Source organism: Suricata suricatta, chromosome 13, assembly GCF_006229205.1.
Source record: "Suricata suricatta isolate VVHF042 chromosome 13, meerkat_22Aug2017_6uvM2_HiC, whole genome shotgun sequence".
NCBI lineage: Eukaryota > Metazoa > Chordata > Mammalia > Carnivora > Herpestidae > Suricata > Suricata suricatta.
This window is the reverse complement of record NC_043712.1, coordinates 2,089,448-2,099,985: the sequence shown is the minus strand read 5'-3', so window position 1 is coordinate 2,099,985 and position 10,538 is coordinate 2,089,448. Positions and strand designations below refer to the sequence as shown.

At 66.7% G+C, this 10,538-nt stretch overlaps 1 protein-coding gene and 1 long non-coding RNA gene across 3 annotated transcripts in view; one reads left to right on the top strand and one right to left on the bottom strand.

Moving 5' to 3' along the window:
* Positions 1 to 10,538, top strand: part of SARDH (sarcosine dehydrogenase) — a 52,831-nt gene that overhangs the window by 13,134 nt on the left and 29,159 nt on the right. Inside the window, exons 11-15 of the mRNA XM_029919544.1 lie at positions 905 to 991; positions 1,270 to 1,360; positions 4,199 to 4,340; positions 7,240 to 7,323; positions 9,361 to 9,474. Coding sequence (XP_029775404.1) covers positions 905 to 991; positions 1,270 to 1,360; positions 4,199 to 4,340; positions 7,240 to 7,323; positions 9,361 to 9,474 — 518 coding nt within the window. The remainder of the gene's footprint in view (positions 1 to 904; positions 992 to 1,269; positions 1,361 to 4,198; positions 4,341 to 7,239; positions 7,324 to 9,360; positions 9,475 to 10,538) is intronic.
* On the bottom strand, positions 6,189 to 10,513 carry LOC115275794. 2 transcript variants are annotated; one of them, XR_003901754.1, is made up of 5 exons: positions 10,344 to 10,513; positions 9,584 to 10,103; positions 8,637 to 8,823; positions 7,988 to 8,154; positions 6,189 to 6,756 (listed from the first exon to the last, which is right to left on the bottom strand). It is a non-coding gene; the product is annotated as an uncharacterized LOC115275794 (long non-coding RNA). The 2 variants fall into 2 exon arrangements; XR_003901753.1 differs by lacking the exons at positions 9,584 to 10,103; positions 10,344 to 10,513 and having other exon boundaries at positions 8,637 to 9,174.

Sequence of the window (10,538 nt, the reverse complement as noted above, 5' to 3'; positions counted from 1 at the left end):
ACCGTAGTGACCACAGTGCCTACCAGAAAGGGCCGGTAGGAGTCACTCATCGCCCCTTCTCCCATTGTCTCCCCCCCCCCCCCCCCCCCCCCCCCGACATTGTCTGTCTTGCTTGTTTATGTATTTACTGCCTCCTTCCCATCCGGTCAGCTCCCTGAGGGGTGGGACCAGTCTTGTTCAGAGCCGAGCCCCGGGCACACTCAGGTGGCCTGCAAGTTTTTGCAGATGGACTAACTCACGGCCCTGTGAAGTCAGTGCCATGATCCCAATTTTACAGATGAGGACACTGAGGCTCAGAGAGGTGAAGTGACTCACCCAAGGTCACAGGGCTACGAAGGAGAAAGCAAGGTCCAAGCCCAGGGCTATGGCTGCAAAGCTCAGCTCTTTGTAAGGATTCCCCAGGGGTCCCTTGCCCTCCGAGCTCTGGCCTCTGCCTCTGACACGCCTTTGGCCGACAGAGCCCTGTCCCTCTCCAGAAGAACTTGGGATCAGTCCTTCATTTGGTGGACGTTGATCAAGCACCTGCTGCTTGCTAGGCCTTGGGACACAGTACTGGGTGGAGCCCGGTCCCTGCCCTCATGTGCACACGGCGCAGTGGGCAAGAATGGCCGGCAGTGACGCGGCCGGCAAGTGGCACAGTGCGACGGGGGCTCGGGGAAAGGCCCCTCCTCAGCAGGAGACAAACCTGGATCCTGCACAGGTGGTAAAGGCCCCGGAGCTCGGGAACATGGCAGGAGCCATTAGGGAGGCTCCCTGGAGGAAGTGGCGTTGAGCCGCGTGGTGAGGACGGGGGAGGGGTGGGTGAAGGAGCGTCTGCGGACCCTGCTCCAATCTCTGCCGTCCCTGGAGACCCCGCCCCGGTGCGTACGGCCTGGAGAGAGCTTCAAGCCCCCTTCTCTTTCAGAGTCCTTCACCCCGGACCACAAGCCCCTGATGGGGGAGGCGCCTGAGCTCCGGGGCTTCTTTCTGGGCTGCGGCTTCAACAGTGCAGGTGCGTGTGAGGGCGCCTCCTTGACCCCCACGGCCCCGATCTCAGAGCTCCCCCAGGCACGGGGTGGGGGGCTCAGGAGCACAGCGTGGCAGGGGTGAGGGCAGAGGAGGGCTGCAGGGAGGGGTGAGGTCCTGTTTGCAGGAGTTCAGTGCTCCCAGTGTGAGATCCAGGGCTGGGTGGGGGTGGGGGCTCGATGCTGGCTGTGGACACGGGAGGGACGTGACAGGGGGGCGGGGGCTCCGGGGCGGACGGCAGACCTGCGGCCCCACTCCTTGCAGGGATGATGCTGGGCGGCGGCTGCGGGCAGGAGCTGGCGCACTGGGTCGTCCACGGGCGCCCGGAGAAGGACATGTACGGCTATGACATCAGGCGAGTGCGCACCGGAGACTGGGCTGGGCCCTGGGACTCGGTCGAGTGGGGTACATATCGAGGGTTATTTAGGCAGGAGCCTTCCATGAAATCCAGAGAGCTTCTTGGAAGAGGCACCAGTGAAGGAAGAAGGGGGGAAGAAGGGGATCTGCCTGGGTCTGGCAGATCCACGGCCCCTGACAGTCCCCGGGATTTCTCGCCCCAATGTCCTCCTCGACCCGTCGGGAGCTCCGGATCAGCAGCCGGACGGCCTCACCCATTTGCACAGGGGAGACTGAGGCCTGGAGGCAGGCGGCACGCACACGGCGCCCAGGGAGGGAGGGTGCGCTGGATGGTTATGAGCAGCGCGTGTGCGAGTCTGGGACTCAGACGGCCTGAGCCTGGCGGCGGCCGAGCCCGCACGTACGGGAGGCGGAGTTCATCAGACCCAGTGCCCCGCGCTGCCCTCGCTGTAGCCCCGGGCATGACGCGCCTGGGGCGGGGGTGGGGGCGCGGTCGTCAGAGCTCGGGGAGGGGGTCCTGGTCTCCACCACCCTCTGCAGGCGGGCGAGGGCCCTCCCAGACAGGGCCTGGAGGGCGGGGATGGGTGCGGCTGGAGTGTCTGCCCGAGCCCTGCGGGGGGCAGTCGGGCGACTGCTTGGAGGGCGCCCCGTGGGTAGCAGCCCGCTCTGCTGTTACTGCTCCTGCCAGCCTCCCCGGGGATGGAGACATTACACCCGCCGGGGGAGGGGCGGGTGTCTGGCCCCCACAGAGGCAGACAGACAGACACTGAGCTCCCCCTGCTGCCACCCCCTCCACGGCGCCTGGCACCGCAGTCTGCTCTGGGGCTGCCTCAGAGCCCGTCTGGGGCTGCGCCCACGCGCTCCCAAGAGAGGAATGTTCCAGAAATGATAGCTGCAAGGGGCCTCGGGGATGGGCCAGCCCAAGTCCCTCCCGCTACACACAGTGAGCGGAGGCGCCGCTGTGGGAGGCCCCTGTCTGCAGCCGTGGGGTGCGTGCGCCAGGGCGGGCAGGGGCCTCGACGCAGGGACAGGGCTCACGCCGGGCCTCGGCGGGCAGCCTCCCGGCCCGCAGAGTGCGGCTGGCGTGCCTGCACCCCTCCTGGGCGGGGGGAGCCCCTGCAGGGAGGGGGGCGCACGGTCCTGGATTCAGCAGGAAGCCCCGAGGCTGCCCGCGAAGGCCCTGCCGGCGTGGGAGTGGGTCTGGGCCTCCCACCTCAGCTGCCTTCCCCGGCGGGAGCGCCTTGCGGGCTGGCTCATGGCAGGCAGGCTGGGGCCTGGCGGGGGGAGGCGGACCAGTGACGAGCCCGCTCACCCTCGTGGCTCGTACAGAAGGTTTCCCCATCTGTGAAATGGGAGCAATGGCTCTCCTTGCGGGGCGTGCATCCGGGGCCCGGCTCAGGCAGGCTCTGCAGCGTAAGGCTGTGTGGTTAGTGAAAGCCCTTGGGGTCCGGGTAACCGGGGAGGAGGAGTCGTTCTCTGAGCGCTGAGGTGGCCGGACCCTGGTCCCCGTGCTCACGGGAGGAGCGCTGGAGCCCGTCTGCGTGGCCGCAGGGAGCGGTGCGTCCCCGCTGAGCCCTGGCCCCGGCCATGCACGCACGGGCACAGCTGTGAGCAGAGGCGGCAGTCCTGGCCGAGGGGGAGCCCGCCGGCGGGGCGGTGTCTGTGGGTGCAGGGGTCACCCAGCCCCGCCCGGATCCAGCTTCCTCTCTGTCCTGGGGGCCTGACGGGGCTTGTCCAGCACGCCCCCTTCCCCCCGCAGCCCCTCCCCTGGGCGGGGACTCCCCCTCAGAGCAGCTAGGAGGGTCATCAGTCTAGTCCTGGGAGACTCTTGTCACCTCCTGGTGACCAGGGCTCACCCTGACCGGAGTGGCCATCAGCCGAGGGCAGGCCTCCTCCCCCACCCCCGCCCACCTCAGCCCCTCCAGAGCCTGCCACGCCCCCCCAAGCCCCGCCCCCCAGCACCGTTCCCCTTCAGGGACCCTCCCCGGACCTCTGGGCCGGGCTCCCTCCCCTGCAGCGTGTCCCCGGAGCTCCCAGCGCAGCAAGTGCAGGCGGGGTCTCCTCTCATGTGGGAATGAGTCCATCCAGGGGCGGCAGCGTGAGGCGACAGGTCCCCACACACGGCACCCGGCCCCCTGCACTAGGACGGAGGACCGTCACCACCAGGATGATACCTGATAAACTCACACCCACGGCCCCCCCGCCCCCATCAGACTCCGTGCCAACCGAGAGTCGATTAGCCCCGTGAGGCTAGGGCAGGAGTCACGGAGGACGAAACGTGGAATAGGAGTCAGGGCCTGGGGGACGTGGGAGACGCCAGCAGGGGGACAGTGCGGGAAGGGGCGGGTGGGGAGGCTGGGCTGGGGTCTGAGCGCCGGGTTTGTGTGCCGGGCGGGCTGGGAGCTGTGACCCAGGTGGGCAGCAGCTGTGCAGTGCGCTCAGCAGCCGTGGCCGTCCGAGGAGACCCGACGGAGAAGCCGCTGGGTGTCTCCAGCTGCTGTGCCCACGGGAAGGCTGGAGGAGAGGCCACGTGATGGGGGGGTCACAGTGAGGAGGCCGAGCTGCCCATCACGCGGGAGAATAGAGCCCGAAGCCCCTCCGAACCCATGCCCCAGGGAGGACTCTGGTAGAGGAAGGAGGGTCCGGGCGGCCCCCCGGCAGTGACTGGCCTCCCCAGCACCCCCAGCAGTCATGGCCCCCCAACCTCCACTGATGCCCCCCCCGGCAGTCATGGCCCCCCAACCCCCCCTGGCACCCCCCCGGCAGTCATGGCCCCCCAACCTCCACTGATGCCCCCCCCCGGCAGTGACCAGCCCCCACCCCCAATCCGCCACAGACGCTTCCACCCCTCACTCGCCGGCCACCACCGCTGGATCCGTGAGCGCAGCCACGAGTCCTATGCCAAGAACTACTCCGTGGTCTTCCCCCACGACGAGCCCCTGGCGGGACGCAACATGAGGACAGATGCCCTGCACGAGGTACCGCACCTGACGATCGGCCACTCTCAGGAAGTCCAGGGCTCTGGGGGGATGGAAGGGCACGGGGTACCCCAGCTCTGGGGCGGGCAAGGCTCGGACTAACAGAACGTGCTCAGGGCACGCACCCTGGAATCTTCCCTAACTGCTGCTGGCGGGGGGTTCTGAGGGGCGGGGGCCCGGGGGCACGGGCAGTCACGCGTCAGAGACGGGCACTGGCAGAGAGCAGCACGCCGAGCAGACATGCGTCCTGCATATGGGGCCTGCTTGGGATGCCTTTCCCCGCTGGCAAGCTTCTACTCATGCGGTGAAACCCACTGTCTGGTGCCCTTCCCAGAGCCCAGCCTTGGCACCCCGCAAGCCCCTGACAAGCCAGGCCCCCTGCCCATGCTCCCGGCCCTGCCCCCATCCGCACCTTGTGCTGCAAGCTAGGCTCCGGGAACAGGAGCTGTGTGCCCTAGTCTCTCCGGTTCCTGAGCACTGAGCACAGAGCCTGACCTTTAATGCGAGTTCAGGGGGTGTTGGCTGAATGGGGGGCGGCGCGGGAGGCAGGCAGGCAGCCTCGTGGAGCAGGCGGCACTGAAGCTGAAGGAAGGAACCTCCTTCGTCTGGGGCTCCGGTAACCAGACCCCAGAGGGCCCAGCTGGGGTCTCGGGCCACGAGTGGCCCCTGGCTCCCCGTCCTGACAGCCCCATAGCCTCCCCAGCAAACACAGGGCTTGCTTGACTCGCACTGGGAGGAGGCAGCCTCAGACCTCAGACGTGCCACAGCTCTGGCCTAAGGGCACATGGACGTCCCCTGCCCAGAGAGTGATCCCAATTCACCCAAGCACCCCCTTCTTCTCTGCCCTGTCAGCTCTGCTCATGACACCTCCCCGTCACAGGTGCTTTTATTAGAGGCTACTCCCCTATTTTCCCTCCTTGGGACGGTGACTTCCCCGAGCCACAGGACCCCGTCACTCACGGCGGGGTGTTTTGTGGTGCTGCCCTCCGGGGGTGTCCAAGGAGGACGTTTCTCGGTGCCACCGGTTGGCAGTGTCATCTTGGCCACTTCTCTGCCCGCTCAGGGTCTGGGTGGGTCCACGGGAGGCAGCAGATGCAGCCCGTCCAGAGCCGCGGGCGCCTGCGCACTGGGGGCCCCCCTGCCGGCCCCCCAGCCTGCCCGTGGCCACGGGGCCCTTGCAAAGGTGAGAGTGGAGATTGTCATTTTCCCCAAACTTTGACTTTCCCCCAAGTCAGATGAATCTGCCACTATATCCCTTTATTGTGTCCGTGTGCTATTGTGACTCACAACAAGAAATGGGAATTTGGTGTTTCTCCAGTCCCGTTTCTGGCACAAAGTTCCCCAAACCTTGGAATTTCCTGAAGAATGAGAGCCACAAAGGGGGAGCTGAGGTGGACCCCCTCACCAGCGGCCTCCAGAGAGGCCCCAAAGGAGGGCCTCAGAGAGCTTCTGGGCTGGCGAGCGGGTGGAGACGTGCACAGAGTGGCGCCCGGAGGGCACCAAAGCCCCGCGCCCTTCCCCCACACTGGCGCCCCTGCCCCTCCCGCGCCCAGCTGCTCCCGAGCTATAACCCAGGGTACGCGGGCGAGCCGGTGGGGAAAGCAGTTCTCAGTCTCGTGAGCTGCTCTGGCTGGTCCATCCAGCCCAAGGAGGGGCGGCCTGCTCTATGGCCGGTCGGTCAAGTCCAGGTAACGGCTTGGAGCAGGAGATGGGGGCAGCCTGTGGGACTGAGCCCAGGCCTGGGGAATCTGATGCTGGACACTCCCCTGGGGCCTGAGAATTGCTTGGGAGGTCCCCGCCGCTCCACATGCACGTATAGATCGCGCCCAGGAACGGAACTTAGCCTGTTAGGTTTTTGTATTGCAGTAAAGTACACGTCACATAAAATTTGCCATTTTGGCCATTTTGAAGCACATAATTCAGGGGGAGGAAGTACATTCACAGGGCTGTGATCCGGCGCCAGAGCATTTTCATCCCCCCAAAAGGAAACCCTGAGCCCGCGAAGCAGTGACTCCCCCCAGACCCCCACTCTCGCCCCAGCCCAGACAAGCCACTGATCTGCTCTCTGTCCGGGGATTTGCCGGTTCTGGACGCTTCCCGCAAGTGGGTCATGAAGGGTCACGAGAGAAGGTCACATGGAACATGTGGCCTCTCCCTTGGCGAGTTGTGTTGGAGGCTTGTCCGCGTGTGGCCCGCGCCGCGCCCGTCGTGTCCTAAGGCCCAGTCACACTCCACCCCGTGCGTCCGCCAGGCGCGGTCATCTGTTTCCATCACCCACAGACACCCTGTGGGTCCCAGCTGTCGGCGGCGGTGAACTTGGGTGTGCAGGCACCTGCTGCCTCCCTGTTCTCACCTCCCCCGAGTGTGCTCCTGGGAGGGGGCTCGCGGGGTCTCGTGCTGGGCGACTCTGCTCCCCCTGAAACCATAGCACAGATGAGGTGCGAGAGGAAGCCATAAGAAATTCCTTGCTCCTGGGTCCGGGGACCAAGTGGCTCTGGCTGGGGCCCCCTCCCTAGCTGTCCGGGAGGCTACCTTCTCCCTGAGTCTGCCGAGTCCCCCAGTCCTGGGGTCAGGGCCCCACTGCATGACATTCACCCTCTTTAAAGGCCTCACCTCCAGATTCGGTCACACTGGTGGGGGCGGTTAGAGCTTCAAGTAGGACTTTGGGGGATGCAGTTCTGTCCCTAGCAGAAGGTAACTCAGCAGGGATTCTAGGGGCTGGGGGGCTGGGGCAGCCCCAGCCTGGGCTTGGGTCCTGGCTGCAAGCGTCAGGGCCTGTTTGCCCTCTCTGCTCCTTGGGGTGATCAGGGGCCGATCCGGTCACTCGCTGCCCTGCACGGCGGGAGGCGGGGTGCAGTCTGGCCGGGCCTGAAGGGTGCTCGTTCCCACCCCCACCCAGGAGCTGCTGGCCCGAGGCTGTGTGTTCCAGGAGCGGCAGGGCTGGGAGCGGCCCGGGTGGTTCACCCCGAACGGCACAGCTCCGGTGAGTAGGCGCGGGCCTTGCCCACCCCCATGCCGGTCCACGCCACCCCACCTGCCGCTGCCACCCACAGTGGGCTTGTGGGGCGGGTGAGTCACCTTGCCTGTGGAAAGGCTGAGACCCTGTGAGGCCCCGGACCCGTGAGCACGGGGTCCGTCCTCGGCACATGTCCCTGGGTCCGTCACGCGCCGCCCACGGCAGCCAGGCCTTCCAAGGCCCAGATAAGCCCGGGGCCCCGGGAAAGCTGGTGTCTCCACAGCCAGGGGGCCACGTGCAGGACTCCCCCGCTGGAGAAATTAGCACATCTTCCCATAATTTTGCTCATGTATTTTTGGCAACTGCCACTGTTATTTTATGTAGGAGGATTTAGCACAAAATTATGCATTCCATAACTTGGGATTTCACAGCCTCCTGCCCTCTGGGGGCCTCCTGGGGGCTCCCCAGCTCCCCCGGCGCCTCCCACGGCCCAGGTTGTCGGAGAAGAACCCGACCAGCTTGCTTGTGAAACTCGTGGGCCGGGGTCCTCCGAGCGGGCAGAGGGAGGCCCTCAGCCCAATCGGGGGGACGGTGCTGGGTCCAGATTCGTGCAAATGAAAACCTTCTCCCGCTGCTGTGTGTCACCAGCCCCCTTCCTGTGCAAGCACCTCCCATCTCCATAGCAACTCACGGCCCAAGGCCGGTCCCAGGGCATCCTCAGGCAAGATGGAAGCCAGAGCTCGCCGGGCCCAGAGGCGGGGTGTTCTCGGAGCCTTCTCGGCCCAGGTCCCTTCTGTTGGGCTCTAGACACTCCTGCATTCGCTTGGCAGCACATAGCTTCCCTCGGGGTCCTAACCACTGGGAGACAGAGGCAGAGCGAGGCACTGCGCAGATGGCAGCGGTGGGCTCTCTAAGGCCCCCAGGGGGAGCAGCCTGTCCCCCGGAGGCTGAGAGGCCGGGGCCACCAGGACAGGGTGGGGCTCGAACAGCCTCCTGCAGAGCCCTCCACATCCCAGCTGGCCTGTCCCGGGAAGCCCCTGCCCCCTGGATGAGGACAGGATACTGGATCAGGGATCGGGAACATTCCCTTGGTCTGGAGATGAGCAGGCTCTGCACCCTCCCACCCGGGAGCCATCCTGGGAGTCCAGGGCGCTGAGTGACAAGATGGTCCCCCAAGCCCCTGACGCCCAGCCAATGCCCTTTTTGGGGACCTGGGGACCAATGGGAGCCACAGGGAGATGACTGACTGCAGAAGCCCCTGGCCTGGATGCCAGGGCTCGAGCTGGGGCCTGGGGAGCAGAGGTGCCCTGCTCAGCCAGCCCCCCACATTCGGCTCTCACCTGTGATGGGAGGCGGGCAGGTCTGGCCATGCTGGGGGTGACAGCTGACCGGCCCCCTCAGGAGGAGCAGGGCAGCGCAGGGCCTAGCGGTGTGTGGCCGCCTCAGAGCCCCCGACAGGCGTGCGGGACAGGCCCCAGCAAGTTCTCGGCCAGGCCTGTGGCGTCGACGAGAGGTAGTCCCTCTTGTCTGTAGAAAGAAACTCCCTCGAAGCTGGAGACACCGGTGGAGCAGGGCTTGCCCCCAGCTCCGTCACCCTCTTCTTCAGGCGGCTGGTCCTGGGTCTTATTCGGCTGCCTGGGCCTTGAGCCGAGAGCCCTGACGGTGGCCCAGAGGTCCCGGGTGACCCGCCTGTCTCTCCTCACCCCGAGGACACCCCACTTGTTCTCCATCCTCCTGGGCCCCAGCTGGCACAGCCCAGCCTCCCCCCCAGCCCTCAGACGCGCCACCTCCACGGCAACTAGGGTGTTCTTGTGCACGGGTTTATGGGCTGCCCGACCCCCTTCGCCGCCCCCCAGGCCGTGCCCCCAGCACAGCCTTCCAGAGGGCGGCCGGGTGAGGCCCAACGGTCCGCTCGGCCTCCGCCCCTGCAGACCCGCTCCCTGCCCGCCACGCTGTGTGCACGCGTGTGTCCCTGTGAACATGTGTGCGTGCATGCGTGCAGGGAGGGGCAGAGGGCAGGAAGGGCCGGGAGGAGGGGGCGGTGACGAGCGCGTCTCCTCCCAGGTCCTGCCCTATGACTACTACGGGGCCTACGGGAACCAGAAGCACGAAGACCACGCCTACGCCCGGCTGCTGGGGGACGAGTACACGTTCGACTTTCCGCCCCACCACGACGTGGTCAGTGGCTGAGCCCCCACCCCTGACGGAGGAGAAAGGGGGGCTCCCGGTGGGGCTGACCCTCGGGGGGCCCCGCGAGAGTCCCGGCAATGGCTCTGTGGGTTCTGACCTGTTCACCCCTGTTTTGGGCTGACAGTTTTAACGTTTTCCTCTCTGCCGTCCCCCGAGCTGCGGCCTCGCCAGCCTCACGGCAACATTCCTGCTTCGGGCGCAGGGCTGGGGTGGCTGGGTGGCCCCGGGCCAGGGGCTGCCCCTCTCCCGGCCTCCTTCCCCCCTGCCCCAGACCTGTTCAGAGGGTCCTGTGAGATCGCGTGGGTGACAGGCTCCTCCCTAGGGCTGCTCTTGGTGGCTCTCTCGGAGCAGACCCAGGACACCCAGATCCACAATGGGCCCTCCAGGGGACGAGCAGGAGGGCTGGGGGCCGAGGTCCGCTCGCTGCCCCTCGGGAGACGAGGCTGGTCATCACCCCGGCCAGTCTGCCTGGACCCTGACTCCCATTGGGGTGCGGGTGACAGGGTCTGGGGGCCGGGCTGCCCTCCCCACGGTCCGCACCACGCAGAGATGCTCCTGAGGGCAGCAGCTTCGGCAGAAAGAGCAGTGCCAGCCTCCACACTGAGCGGCCCACCATTCTGTAAAGGGATCACCCAGTAGGACATGGCTGCCCGGAGAGACGAGCAAGGCCTCAGCCGCCCCTGGGGTGGCAGCGGAGCCAAGCCCGTGGGCGCCCGGCCCAGGGCCACCCGGGAAGCACCCTGTCGGAGGAGAAGGCAGCCAGCCAGCTTCCTGAGCGGCCGGCCGGCCTGTGAGGTCACCCGGGGCCCTGCGTGGGGACTCACGCTCGGCTGTGTCTGCCCCCCACAAACACTTACTACTCAGGAACCGGGCCTCCAGGTTCCGTTTTGCACCGGGCCTCACAAATCCTGCAGCTGGCCGCCAGGGAAAGACCCACTTCCTCCCGTGGTTGCCCCCAGGCTCGTTCTGGTGGTGAAGGCCCTGGGGGAGGGGCTTGGGTGACGGAAGCGGGAGGCAGGAGCGCGTCCCGAAGCTCCGGGGCCCCTGGCGCC